The sequence below is a fragment of the Epinephelus fuscoguttatus genome, linkage group LG18 (assembly GCF_011397635.1).
Source record: "Epinephelus fuscoguttatus linkage group LG18, E.fuscoguttatus.final_Chr_v1".
NCBI lineage: Eukaryota > Metazoa > Chordata > Actinopteri > Perciformes > Serranidae > Epinephelus > Epinephelus fuscoguttatus.
The window spans coordinates 10,824,263-10,839,548 of record NC_064769.1 but is presented as its reverse complement, the minus strand read 5'-3'; the positions used below and the strand labels follow the sequence as shown (position 1 = coordinate 10,839,548).

Sequence of the window (15,286 nt, the reverse complement as noted above, 5' to 3'; positions counted from 1 at the left end):
CCTTCTAGCTGAGTTTCATTTTGCATTAATTGTGTCCTGTAAAAGACAAAGAGTACAACGTTGGTGTGGTTGGAAATATAATCTACCTTAATCATCATCAGGTGTTACATCAGGACAGCAGGTGCAGAGATGCATTTGTTTAAACCACCTTTGTTTTCCAACTCTCTTTTCTCCTGTTCTGTTCCATCAGTATTCAGATGTGTTAATTACATTTGCTGTTTTAGTTAGTTGAAATTCAAATGCGCAAAAATCAAAGAGCAGTAACAGAGAAAAAACACTGAGATGATAAACAGTCTGTTATATATACAGTCGATAATACAGTAAGAGTTACACAAGATTATAATACTCTGATTCTGTTTTGTTTGTTTGTTTTCAAACAATGGATGAGGCTTCCTCAGCAGGTTGATTTATGCTGAATTGATCTGATGTTTCAGGTAGAGATGATGCAGGTATCATAAGAGAAGGGCAGCGGTCAGGAATAAGATTAAACCATGTTTGATTGTCTCTTTAACTTCATTTAAGAATATGATTTAAGAGTATACATTTAAAACTGTTAGTTTTAGGATTCATTTCAGCACCATGCACTAAGATAGCCTGGTGAGGAGCTGGACTGTTTCCATGGTTTGCAGTTGGTTGCTTTATTTTAAGTTAGCCCTGTATTTACATTATTTACCATAAAACGTGTTTTTTGTTGTCGTTTTTTTTTAAAGTGAAAGTTTTAGTGTTAACTTTGAAATTTGAAGAGACAGATTTGTCCCACCGGCTGCCGCTTGCCTACCAGTGTAGGAAAAGATATCTGGGGTGCAGAGCAGATGTACTGTGTGTTTGAAAGAGAACAGGACAAAGGCAGTTAGAAACACACTGGATGTCATTCATTCTCAGGGGATCTAGTGACAGGAGCAGAGGGATATTAGAGACAGAGAGAGGAGTGGAGAAAGGGGTAGAGGAGCCGATAAGATAAATCTATTTGAGGTCACCATTCCTCCTGGGAAGAGCGGGATGATGGGAAAAGTGTCCCAGTGGTGGGCAGGAGAGTGACGTGGGAAAATAAGGAAAGAAAAATGACCCCAGCAGCATCCTCGCTCTTTGTAATTGAATCTGATCATTCAGGGTGCTCTGATAGTTTGTCTTTCACAGTGTTCTCATCAGTTATTGCTGAATAATGATCTGGATCATGTTCAGGTATAATACTCAAATAAAGTGGATATTTTGGGGTGTTTTTAGTATAGGTTGTAATTATTTGATTAAAAAAAAAAGTATATTATTGCTGTCGATTGAAGGGTTGATTCTTACATTTACAGCCATAATAAACAAGATTTTGACAGTCAGATTGATATTATCAGCCAGAAACATCATTTAGGACGAAGCTTTACGAGATAGCTTTTTCTTTAAAGCGATTGAAAAGATGAGGATTTAATTAAGTCGGGCAAATTGTTTATACCAAAGTATAATGATCTGATGATGCCTTTTAGTTCTGCCAGCAGCGTGGTTCTAGGGATAGTGATCAATCAGTCAGCACAGACATTTATGACCCTTTGAAGATGAATTGGTGAAATTTGGTGGTTGCTAAACTTATCACCAGGTCAAAATCTAACTGTATTCTTTACTTTGTTTTATGACCAAAATCCTGCAAAACTACTGACATTCCCATCAGCCACAGCTGCACTTTGTATTTAGTGCTAATTAGCAAATGTTAGCATGCTAACCTAAAACGCTGAACATGATAAGTACAAAACCTGGTAAACGTCAGCATGTTAAAGGTTAAGTTCAGTATTTTTCAATCTGCAACCCAGTTTGTGTCTAAGTAACTAAAGGGAACAACCATCTTTGAAATTGGTTCAGTGTTGAGCAGGAAGATTGCAGCTGGCAGCGGTGAAACAGGCTGTAGTGTAGCCACTCGGGGCATGTTTGCACGGTCAGTGTACATCCACTAAAAGTGTTTGTTTTTGCCACTGACTGGTTTTGATTATTACTAAGTGTCTAAGAACATTATGGAAAATACCACAACAGAGATAGACTTTTTTTGTTGAAGAGGAGGATCCTTTTGTTTAACCAGAAACAGCCCCAAAATAGCCATCGCCAAACCCACCAGACTGCATTTAAATAAGCAGTAATTTTAGCGCGTATACAGCCGGCATATTTTCACAACTAACTGGGTGAATTAGGGGTTTATTTAAGTCAAATCAGAGTTTGTGATAGTTGGAAAAGCAGAGAGATGAGCCGAGGCATTTTTTGTGAGTTCTATTTTGATTTTGTGAACGCTGAATGAGGCATGTTTTTCAATGACAAAATTACTGTTTTTTTAAATGGAGTCTGGTGGGTTTTGCGATGGCAGTTTCAGGGCTGTTTCTGGTGAAACAAAAAGGATCTTACTCTTTAAAAAAAAATGTCTATCTCTGTAGGGATCCTTTTCATAAGTTGTCAGACACTTGAAAATAAATAATCTGAGCATGTCAGCAGCAAAACAAGCACTTTTAGTGTATAACTGCCTGAGTGGTCAATTGCAGCCTGTTCCGGTTGGTGGTCTTGGTCAATACTTTCAAAAATTGTTGCTCCCATTAGTCACCGAGACACAAAAACATGGGAAGAAGGATCCAGGTTGAAAAATACTGAATTAACCCTTTAACAATGTGATTTTAAGCATGACAATGTTAACATTTAGCTCAAAGCACCGCTGTGCTTTAGTACAGCCTCACAGAAAGCATGGCTGTAGGCTTTTATTCTTGTTTCCTGGTCTGTAGCTTCACTCTCACTAGACTCCCAGTGACACGCTGACTGATCACAGCATCCCTCACTGTTATAAGAAATGTGTTTTTCGATCCAGAAGACATTCGATTCCTCCATTAGTTTCTCCCTCTCGCCCGGAGAAAACTTCTTCAAAAGCCTCTCTAAGGTCCAGCAAGAGGTCAGGGAGAGATTTTCAGAGCTTATTTCACAGACCAGACTCCTACTTTACTGGTTGCACATCCCTCCCTCCTCACCCTCTCCTTTCTTTACTCATCCTAAACTTCCTGTCTTTTCCTTTCCTCAGTTTTTTGCCAGTTTAACCTCTCAACAGGTCAGTGGTTTCAGAGCCAAATCAAACCAGGTCTGACTCGGGAAACAGCTGAATTTGACACAGTTATTTTTTTTTTTTGACATGAAAGCTTTGCTGGTATTGATTATAGTTTCTCTGTGTGAGTAGGAATTTTGATTGGACAGAATAAAAGATTTTACTTGTGGCAGCTATTCAGGTCTAGTATCAAAGTGCAGTAATGAAAATGGCTTGTAAATGAACCGTGTGATTCCCTTCTGTATTCCAGACAGAAATTATACTCAGTCTCAGGAACAACAGGACATAATCTCAGGCCTGATTGAGAGATTTCTTTTTTGCTCTTGACAGCTATGGTAATGAAGACGGGGACCCTGCTGATAGGGTTGATGATGATGATGATGATGATAATGACGATGATGATAATGACAACTGCGATGATGAGTCTCCTCATCTCTCCGCTTCTTTGTTCAGTACCAGCAGGAGATCGCAGTGCTGCAGGAGAAGCTGCGGGCGTCGGTGCAGAAGCTGGAAGAGTACGAGGCCCGTCTGAAGGGTCAGGACGAACAAGCCCAGAAGGTGTTGATGGAGTACCAGGCCAGGCTGGAGGAGTCGGAGGAGCGCCTGCGCAGACAGCAGGATGACAAGGACCTCCAGATGAAGGGTATCATCAGCAGGTAGGTAGAAGAAGAAGAAGAAGCTGATGTGTCAGATGAAGCTTTGGGTTCTTTTCTTAGATTTTAGTAACATTTGTTTTGTTTCCAGGTTAATGTCGGTGGAAGAGGAGCTAAAGAAAGATCACTCAGACATGCAGGCAGTGGTGGACTCCAAACAGAAGATCATCGACGCACAGGTCAGTTGGCTATTTCACATGTCCAATGACAGAAAATATCCTGCGCCCCTTATGCACAGTACATATGGTTCTTTAGATTCTCTCAGTCTGTGCGTTTCAAATTTGTATGTGCTGTCACTTGCGTCCTCTGCTTGAGAAAACAAAGGGTCACTGAAATACAAAGAGATGTTTAATTCATAGGCGTCTCAGCTCTGGCACTGACAAGCTTGAATGGCTGAGCAGAATTTCTCAGCTCCCTCCCACTCTCTGTCTTATAAAACATACATTTACAAATTCCTTATCTAGTTTTCTGTCAACATGTAGCTCTTCTATAATCCATGTGGTTCTTATAAAACTGTGTTTAAAATCTGTCATAAAAAAAGTGTTGCTTTAGAGCGCCTGCCTGCGCAGAATTCTGAATGTTGATTATTGAGAATATAATTATAAACTAAGCAGAGAGTGACTGAGTGGACATAACTGTCGCAAGAAAGGATTAAACACTGCTGCTGTGTTTGTTACAGTCATCTGTGGACACCATTTCTTATACATGCCAGAAAAAGTGTACATTTTATGCATGCAAACACGGAGACACAATTAAGTGCAAATATGCATCTTTGGAGATTAATGTCAAAGTGATTTTGCAACAGAAACGAAGGGGGGGGGGGCGACAGTGGTGCTGCAACATGACATTTGCACAAACCCAGACACGGACATGCATAGGTGATTAATCTCCTTCATGCCTAAAGTAATGAGACTTTGCATCTACAAACAGACACCCCACAGTAAGGCAATAAGTTGTCTCCGTCAGTAAACAGGCAGAGAGAATGAAAATAAAAAATGTCATTATAAAGACAGGGAGGGAAGTTTGTCTCTGTGGCTCAGCACTGCCTACATTATATAATTAACACAGCGAGCCTCATGGAAGAGCCACTCATAGGGACAACTCTGTAAGAAAAGTGAAGATGTGTCATATAAATCATGCACAGTGGCTCCTGTAAAACACTTGTTTGACTCAAGCATTATAAGGCCTTCATTTGAATTCATTTGGAGTTTGAATGTGTAACAAAAAATCAACTGAAATGAAAATAAATAACAAAAAGAACTGCAAGAGCAATAGTCTGTTCACCATATCAGTGTGATGTGCATCATGGCTTGCTAATTTTTTTTCCCCTAGATTTTCTCATTAGTATTTTGGCGTGAAAACTTGAACAACAATTAAAATTCTGCCAAAAATTCTCACAGTCTAAAAGCACATCTGTGTGGCTTGCAGAACAGTGACCTGATCCCACCTCTGCTCTTTAATAAGAATTTTATGCTTTCGTGCTGGCAGCAGCCAGAACACCTTAAGTGAATTTCCTCAAATTTGGCACAAACGTCCACTTGGACTCAAGAAGGAACTGATTAGATTTTGGTGGTCAAAGGTAACTGTGACCTCACAAAACATGTTTTTTTCCATAACTCAAGAATTCATACACTAATTACGACAAAAGTTCACACATATACGATATAATGATAAAGTGTTGACATTTTATACCCAAAAGGTCAAAGGGCAACTTCACTGTGACATCATAATGTTCTGCAGAAACACGTCTTGGGCCATTATTCAATGCCAAATTGGTGACACTAATCTTGGGTGCCCACCTTGAAACGGCTGATTGTAGAGATGTTCTGTGCTGTGGGGTTGAAGATGTTTGTGAAGCAGCCATGTTTTAGAATTTGTCGCCTCTTAAAAGCAACATCCATATGTTAAGCACTGTACACTGAGATGTACCGATACCGCTTTTTCCTTCCCGATACTGATTCCGATCCCTGAACCTTAGGTATCTGCCGATACCGAGTACCAATCCGATACCACCGGGTAAAATAAAAATGAATGGGATATGAATTGTTGTATGTCTCAATTCCTAAAACTCTATGAAAATATTAAGAAATAAATCCATAATAGTAGAATGAATGCCATAAAACTTTTTTTTTAATTATTATTATCCAGTGTTGACACAGATCAAGACACAGGTTAAAGTGCAGCTGCACAATTTGGTAAAAAAGACATGTTAAAGGCTACAGTAGAATGCTTTTTAAACTCAGCTCCATTTCTGTTTCGTTTGCCTGTAGCGTGTCTATGCGTAATGACGTGAGGCATTACGTGGTATCGGACTGGTCATAGGCTGTACTCGCTGATACCCAAATCTGCATTTTAGGCAGTATCGGAGGTTTTTCCAATACTGGTGTCGGTATCGGTACAACTCTAACAGACATGGATGTAAAGTGTAACTTTATTGGTTAGCAGAGGCATACAACCATGAGTCGACATTTGTAGTTGTTAATGAAACTCCACAAATGGCGTCGAACATGTAGCCTTATATGGAAATTTGGGGGCATTAATAAAGCTAATGATTAAGTTTTACATGTGCTCTTCCTGAGGTTTCTACCGTTTTTTTTCCCCCGTTAAAGGGGTTTTTTTGGGGAGTTTTTCCTTATCCGCTGTGAGGGTCTTAAGGACAGAGGGATGTCGTATGCTGTAAAGCCCTGTGAGGCAAATTGTGATTTGTGATATTGGGCTTTATAAATAAAATTGATTGATTGATTGATTGATGTACAACTTCTTACGAACAGGTGAGGAGTTCAGGTTAAACAAGCAAGTTACAACAAGTTTGTGCAGGAAGGTTTTGCATATATGAACAGATCATTATGGCTTGTCTGATAATATAAATCCTACAGTATGTTTCTCTAACTGTATTCATGTGTGTGTGCAGGAGAAGCGCATAGCATCGTTGGATGCAGCCAACGCCCGTCTGATGAGCGCTCTGACCCAGCTGAAGGAGCGCTACAGCATGCAGACCCGCAACGGCATCTCCCCCACCAACCCCACCAAACTGCAGATAACTGAGAACGGAGAGTTCAGGAACAGCAGCAATTGCTAGACAGAGTGCCTGCACGTGTGTACAGTTATTAAAAGAGCGGACGTCTACATGCATGCACGGATGCATGCCTGTTTGAAAGACTGAGAGCGTGTGCGTGCGTTTTTGAAAGCGGACACAGTACTTTCAGAGGACATTTCAACTTTTTTTGGACACCAGTGCAGGAGTGAGGTCATCACTCTGAGGGGGCCAGCCAGTAGAGGCAGGACTTCAGCGTGACAGACACATCACCAAGAGGACAAGATCACCAGACGGCCTTTGTTACTTTCATAGGGTGACGGCCAGAGGAGGCGGGGCAAAGCTTGTACATATGAAACTCAAAGCTGTCCATCAGTCAGACACTTTGCCAGTGGACATATGCAGTCGCTGGGACAACTCAAGACCCTGCCTTTGCCTGGGACAAACCACTATATAACCACACACAGTGACGACCGCCAGACACGGTCACCCTAGCGACCCTCCTCTCTCTCTCTCTCTCTTTATTCTTCTCCCTCTTGACGACCAAGTGGACCCACTTCAAAACAATAACACGCATTGAGGATTATCACGTTAGTTGTCTTGAGAGAATTACTTTCTAGTGCTTTATTTTAAAGTCATTGTTTCTGAAGAACCAAATAGGAGCTCAAAAAAATAGCTATTTTTAGTCCAGATTTATCTTTACGTCCCCTTTTCACTCCTTGGGTGTGTTCCTGAGCATCCCGATGAGCCCCGCTTCCCCCCTCCATCCCTATGTAGTGCACTTTGTGAGAAGCTATTGGTACATGAAGCGCCTTAAGTAAGGAACACACCTCCACTTTATCCCACAGCTCCCCTATTTCTGCAAAAAAAAGGCACAACTTATACTGTGGATTTGTAAAGAATACAAAAATTAAATTGTACACACATAAATGTATTATGAACACTAAAGTAAATGAATTCTATGTGATACTATATTGATGAAATTTAATATAGATGTATGCATTTCTTTTCTTCTATAGAGTATACACACATATCTATATTTGATAATCTCAAATATAAAAGCAGCCCTTTATTTAGGAGTGAGATCTAGTTTTATTTTTCTTCTCTTACGATGAAAGACTGTAGTGTGTAGCTTGCTTTAGAGCCCTGGAGGAGACGACCACACCGAGCAGTGATCAGCACCATCGCCTCAGTCACCCCCTTCAAATATCCCCAAGATGCTTAACCCTTTACATTTTAGAAAAATGTCTGTACAATAGTTCTAACGGCTCTGGCGTAGCTTGCACAACTTGCACAGTCAAGTGATGGGTTTCTTCTTCTGGTGCTTATCATTGCTCTTAAAGACACAGATCTATTACACACAGATTTTTTTTTCATTTGAGTCACATGTGTGGTCTTCTTACTCTAGTAGCACAAGAGCTATTGAGAGACATGTGTTTAGGCACACTCACTCATACTATACACTGGACTGGTGAGCCGTTGTAATAACGGCCTCCGTAGTTACATTTTCTCTCTTACTGCTTTGTTTGTCAGTGGTATTGAAGTATGCTGCATCCAAACTGTGACTCTATTAATCCTAGTGGCATCATCTTTCCTCTCTGTCTCTTTTCCGTACTCGCCTCCACCCTCCTTCCTTCATCCCTCCTTTTGCTGAATGTGAAGATGCTAACTCACAGTTGGTCTTAACATGGGGTTCGGTCCTTCTAATCTGTCCTCACATCGCTCTCATGGCTTCATACCATCTCCGCATCTGTATTTTGTATATTTTTGTATTCTTTTTTTCTTTTCTTTTTTCTTACCTGTAACAGACTGTATACATCAAGTGTGAGGCTCTGCATGCTTCATCCTCGCTCTAGAGCCAATGGCAGCATCTGTATCACCATTTGTTTTCTTTTGTTGCCAATCGGAAGGTGATGATGACGATGATGAATGCTTTGCTGCAGACATATACAGTGAATATATGATAACCGAGTGCATCGAGAGGCGGGACAGCCTGGGAACGTGTAAATAAAATGCTCACACTATTTTTACCTAATGTTAACAGAGCTTTTTGTAAATGTATCTTGTGCTCAAACTCTGCTGTATCATTATGGATATTGTAAATACAAAATAGCTCAGTCGGTCATCTGTCCTCATTGGGTAGAACTATACAGTTAAATTAACCTTTCAGTGTTCTCCCTGTTAAAGCTATTGTTTTTGTATTTAGAGTGTAATATCACTAGCCAAAAAAACTGATTAAGTAGGAGTTGGACTCTTGGGGAAGTCGTGGAGGACGCCACACAATCATGCATTTCTCGTCAGTCTAGCTCTATGCACTTTTATGTTCAGTGGTTGGTGTTCATTTAGCTTTTCTTTTTTAGCACAGCACCTGTTTCAGGTGTTTGAAAAACGTGGCAAAGTTCAAAACTGAAGAAAGGGACTTTTGGTATAGCTCATTCAAACTGTTTACATCAGACAACAGAACTGTTTTGCAGTTTTCATTTTTGAATAAAAAGGAATAGCCTCAGACTGAAAAATCCTCTGGTTGCAAAAAAAATAAAAAATAAAAATCTGATCGGATAGGACTTTTTCTCATATTATACCAGGAATTCATTCATATTCATTGTTATTATTGTTGGTTGCAGAGATTAAAGCAAGACTATGCTACTTTTAACAGAAGAAATAATATATTCATACAAATGAATAGTTGCAATAATTAAACACTATTGCTCAATTCAGTACAATCAGAAGTTTTACTGCTAACTTACAGCCTTAACGCTACTTGGTCTTTTCTTTTAACCAGCAGCTTTTTGTGGCAAACGTTAACAAATTTTAGGTTAATTTTGCTGTAAAAGGCACTACTACTTATACTACAAGGCTATAATCGCTTAGCATTGTAGCTAAATGCTAAACTGCTATTTAGCATTTACACTCATGATGCTAATGTTGCAGCCTTGCCTGGTTTGTTATGATGAGTAGCTTTTGGCAGCAACGGTACATTTTTTTTACGGAATTGTCAATTTGTTCATAGTCCAGTTCTGTCTTCATTCAAGTCAGTGGAGTGGGTGGATTCCAAGGTCTGAACTCAGGCAATAACGTTAGCAAATTTTAAGTAAATTTTGCCCAAGGCCAGTGATGAAATAAGTTTTCTTACTTCATGACATATCTCCTCTTGTGGTGCTGTTAGTCAACATTTGTATATGGTGTTCATGTGGGTAGTAAATGGGCTGAAAAATTGGTCCTACTGTATATGATAATGGCTCCGTGCAAATTACCCACGAGTGGGTTATTAAAGTGACCCCTAGATACGATGCCTACTTTGGGTCCATACCCACCTCATGCCCAGGTAGCCAGGTACCCATCTACTTGTGTAAACCCACCCATGTGGGCGATTGTCATGGGTCCAATATGGAACCCATGGACAAACCCATTTAGGGCCTATTTTTCAGCCTATTTACTACCCACATGGGCCCCACATACAAGTCTTGGCTGCTTAACTACTGTATAGCTGAATGGTAAAAGGTTTAGCTAAACAGGTGGACATTGTAATGCTAATGTTAGCCTCACCTGGCCTGTTATAACAAGTAGCTTTTGGTGGCTAAGGTTTGCTAATGTTAGCACATTAGCGATACATTTTATGTTATGGTAAAGTAGCCTACAAGGCATTTTACTAGTTGACTTGGCTTTATGACCCTCGTAGCTTTTTAGCTAAATGCTAAACTATTGTTTTGTGAACTATGTTAAAGCATTTATCAAAAATAGGATTATCACAACAGTAGTTTAGCATTCAGCAGTAGTGGTTGTTCAGCAAAAGTTGCATAGTCTTGCTTTACACTGTAGTGTGCAACAACACAAGTTAACTGATATAAGGCTGTATCTATCAGTACATGTACAAGTAAAGCAGAAGACGCACACAAATGTTGGTTTCTAATTTGACTTTTCAGCTATCAGTTCATTTGTCCCATCCATGTTCACACCTCAGTTCTAATTTTCTCAGTCAGAAAACCATGAGCTCCCTCTTCATACAGTTCAGCCAGTCCGACAAAAGATCAATCAAAAATATAAAGCTATAAATAAAGTAAAAGATGTTGTATGTTTTCTATTATCTTGTAGAAAATACTTTTGTAAGTATGTTGAAAGTATAAAGTATTTGCTGGATTCTGCTTCCTTTGACGACAGTGACAAAACAATAATGTACAGAGGAATTTGTGTTGACAAAATGTGGCTGTGCAATTTATGTACATTTGCAACTAGACCTATTAAAGTTTTATTTAGCTATTTTAAAATCTTGTCGCCTTCTGTCTGTCTGTGTGCCGTAGCCTCACTTGCATTGTTCTCTGTGGCGCTTTGTTATTATGAAATGTAAATGAGGCTTAATGTGAGAGCGTTCAAGATGAATCACATGTTCATTAAATACTCAAGCAGGCCTAGATAGATGACAAGCAGCTAGAGAGACCATATGCTCAGAGTCGAGGTCCAAAGGCAGAGTAGAGGGTATGATGGAGGGATGTGACAGACTGGTTTGAGCAGTGCCTACTCCTCAGTGAGCCTGACCTACATACTGCTTGATTGTTATTCCCCACAGTGGGTAGGAGAAAGCCTGAAATGGGGGGAAATTTTGTAGCAAAATGTCTCTCTCAAATAGCTGTAGCTGTAAATTGAGGTGATTATTATATAAAAATGCTCACACATTTTGTTCCTAACTATAGCTCATAGGCAGGAGAAATGCTGTATAAAAGGTTGTTTTTTTTCACTAATATAGTATGATCATATGGAGACAGTGGACCTCATTAACAGCAGATCCTCATCATGTGTATTTTAAAGGCAAGCTCCTGTGTTGTTAATTGCTCCCTGTGAGGCACACTTATTTCTTTGGCCAAGTGGAACAGGCTCCCTGGGGCTCGCAAAGACATGCATTTAGGACATCAGGCTAATGAAACAAGCGTCTCTCCAATGCTCCCACCCATGACTCAGAAGTATCAAAGGCTAGTAAACAAAGCCACAAATGAAGCCACTTGTTGATGGGCAACATGATTTCCTTCCAAGTGCAGTGCAACAGCCCAGGAGGACATACTTTAATTCCACTCCATAACATCTCCAAATGGAAAGGTCAAAGACATAAGTGTTATGAGATTTGGATATCTTTTTTAGACAAAACTAAACATTTTGTAGGAATGATTTGACCAATCACTAGGCCCTGCAGTGGGTATCTGGCTGTAGTCCAACTCTCACCGAAGCAAAGAGCAGATACTTGGCCACATGACCCAGAATTATATTTACACTGGAAAAACCTAGAGTAATAGGCTGTCATAGTATTGTATACCAAGTATACCAAAAAAAATGTCATAGTAAAGGATGCCATAAAAATGTCACAATATAGTATACCACAAAAATGTCATAGTATAGTATGCCAAAAAAAATTTCATAGTGTAGTATACCAAAAAATGTCATAGTATAGTATGCCAAGAAAAAGTCATGGTATAGTATACCAAAAAATGTCATAGTACAGTATGCCATAAAAATGTCATAGTATAGTATACCATAAAAATGTCATAGTATAGTATGTGCCATAAAAATGTCATAGTATAATATGCCATAAAAATGTCATAGTATAGTATGCCAAAAAAAATTTCATAGTATAGTATACCAAAAAATGTCATAGTATAGTATGCCAAGAAAAAGTCATGGTATAGTATACCAAAAAATGTCATAGTACAGTATGCCATAAAAATGTCATAGTATGTGCCATAAAAATGTCATAGTATAGTATGCCATAAAAATGTCATAGTATGCCATAAAAATGTCAAAGTATAGTATGCCAAGAAAAAGTCATAGTATAGTATACCAAAAAATGTCATAGTACAGTATGCCATAAAAATGTCATAGTATAGTATACCAAAAAAATGTCATAGTATAGTATACCAAAAAAATGTCATAGTACAGTATGCCATAAAAATGTCATAGTATAGTATGTGCCATAAAAATGTCATAGTATAGTATGCCAAAAAAATGTCAAAGTATAGTATACCAAATAAATGCCATAGTATAGTATGCCATAAAAATGTCATAGTATAGTATGCCATAGAAATGTCATAGTATAGTATACCAAAAAAATGTCATAGTATAGTATGCCAAAAAAATGTCAAAGTATAGTATACCAAATAAATGCCATAGTATAGTATGCCATAAAAATGTCATAGTATAGTATGCCATAGAAATGTCAGTTAATAGGGAAGAAACTGATTTAACTATCTGCAGTTGTCTTTAGTGTAATTTTGATGCTGTGGCTTCCAGTGAAGTGTTCTTCCTGCTCTTGTACATGTTGTTCCAAGGTCAATAGCCTGTGAGTCATCTTCCACTCCTGCTCTCACTGACTCTCAGGGTATGCTCTTTTCTTACTTTTCGCTTTAAATGGTGCAGCCTAAAATTCTATCTGCTGCCAACATTGATTTCCAGTCCATATTGGTCTAAATGAGATCTATATCGTCCTGTCAGCTGTCTTTCCAGGCTGTCACTTGGTCTTTCCCCAGTTGCCAGCTGCCCTATCCACAGCAGTCATGAGCTGATGCTGGCTACTGTATGACAGCTATCAATACTCGGTAAAATATGCCAAAAGTTGGGTGAGCAGACCAAAGTACTGCACTTAACTTCAACTTTGAGACTTAATTTGATGCTAGTTTATACCTCTGCCCATCATTTAAGAAGCAAATATTATGTTTTTTCTTCATTTTCTATTTATCCAACAGGGTTTGCAAGTTACATGGCAGATTAAGATTTTACATACAAAGCATATTATGATCATTTTGTTAACAAAATATGATGTGTAGTTCATTGTGTGCTCAAATCCACAACAAACCAGTACTGCTGGAACTGTGTTTTTCATGTGTCAGTTTAACCATCTCAACTTAATTAAGGAATATGCACCATGTAAGCATAATATAAACTATACTAGTTATTGGAGGAAAAAAAGGTGAGTACACATTAGCAGGTGCTAGCTAGCAGCCTGTATCCAACATGCTAAACAGCATCTGAGAAACACCAGATTTTTAACATGAAACTTCTTTATTTTTCTATATTTTGCTTTTACTGGTTTTGACCACTTGTTCTGATTTAGAGAGGGGAGCTAATTCAGCTCCCAGTAAGAACTGCCACACAGCGCCAAATAGTCACTGGTTTGTAACCTGAAACTGCGTTAATATTATTTAATCACCTGGTCTGTTTGTTTTGGAGAGGAAGGAAGAGACCTCTGCGGATAATTTGGCTCCCGCTGAAAACCTCCTGAACAATAAACACTGAAGGAATTCTAACCAGGAGAATTTGCACCTGGTTGCAGTCTGCAATCCACACTGCTGGATGCCATTAAATCCCTCTATATTTTACACACTTGACCTTTAATAAATGCATTGTCCAAAAAAACTTCAAAGAAAATATTTCTGCAACTTACTGTAGATTAGGTGTCACAATATGATTGGAGAATGATAATGCCTGAAACAGTCAATTACCTTAATTACATTTTCACTTAGTATCAGATGGAATTGTTATCTTACTTTAGATTATGTATATTTCCCTTTTATCCTCCTGTCTTTTTAGCATAGCAACATAGTTTAGCTGTTGAACTTTCAAAATTCAAAACGCTTTCTGAAGCACCAGTGAAGTCTGAAGCTTGTGACATCAACAGTCACATGGTATTCTTCATTTGACACAAGATCTGATAAAATGTATTGAAACACACATGAAACAAGCTTCTGTATCATCGGCCCATCTCTGATTTACAGCCCATACTTTTTAGCACCACCAACCATTTTTACTGAAGGCTGAAATATGTCTTTCTGACTGGTGACTGACACATCAGCTGTCGAACCACTGGGCAACAACAACAGAAACTATGAAGACTAAAAAGACGAGAGCTACAGCATCAACTGGCACTGCCAGCCTCCGCAACAGAAGGTCGAGGAAATATTGGCAGATGGTTGGGCTGTGAAACATATCTAAGGTTTTAGAACATGCAGAAAAAAAGATATTTTAGGGCTCATCTATCAGCTGTGCTCAAGACAGAGATGTAAATAGCACAAACTGCCAACAGTACTGCCGTTATGACATATCGTCCCCCTAATGATGGGGCAAACGCTGTCCTTGTCCAATGTCTCTTTCCAGCTTCCTCAAGATAATCCTGACCTTGTTGTGATCAAATTTATGTTGGGTTTTCTTTCTTCTGAACCACACCAGCCAACCGAATCACTGTGCAGAAGGAAGTGTGCATCTACTGCTAGCTCACCTAGCATCACTGGGCTAGCTAATGTTAAAGCTCAGCCAAAGAGGACACCATCAATGTTTACATCTCACGCTGCCATGAGCATGTCCATGAGTAGGTCCTTCTGTGTTGTGTTACAGTTGGCAGGTGTAGTTCAGCAGGAAGCAAATCAAAACAGGAATCAGGACCCAGTTACTCAAAATAATCACAGACTTTGTTGTGAGCAGTTCCATGTTGGCCAACCATATCTCCATGCAGAAGGAAGTGTGCATCTACTCATGAATGAGAGATTTGTGTTCATGACGGCATGAGATGTA

The 15,286-nt window shown here is 39.2% G+C and overlaps 1 protein-coding gene across 11 annotated transcripts in view; it reads left to right on the top strand.

Moving 5' to 3' along the window:
* Window positions 1–11,004, top strand: part of dab2ipb (DAB2 interacting protein b) — a 213,345-nt gene extending 202,341 nt beyond the window's left edge. For all 11 annotated transcript variants that reach the window (XM_049603707.1, XM_049603709.1, XM_049603706.1 and 8 more), the window contains 3 exons: window positions 3,506–3,708; window positions 3,797–3,884; window positions 6,617–11,004. In XM_049603707.1, coding sequence (XP_049459664.1) covers window positions 3,506–3,708; window positions 3,797–3,884; window positions 6,617–6,784 — 459 coding nt within the window. In that variant the 3' untranslated portion in view covers window positions 6,785–11,004. The remainder of the gene's footprint in view (window positions 1–3,505; window positions 3,709–3,796; window positions 3,885–6,616) is intronic.
* Window positions 11,005–15,286: the final 4,282 nt, after the last annotated feature.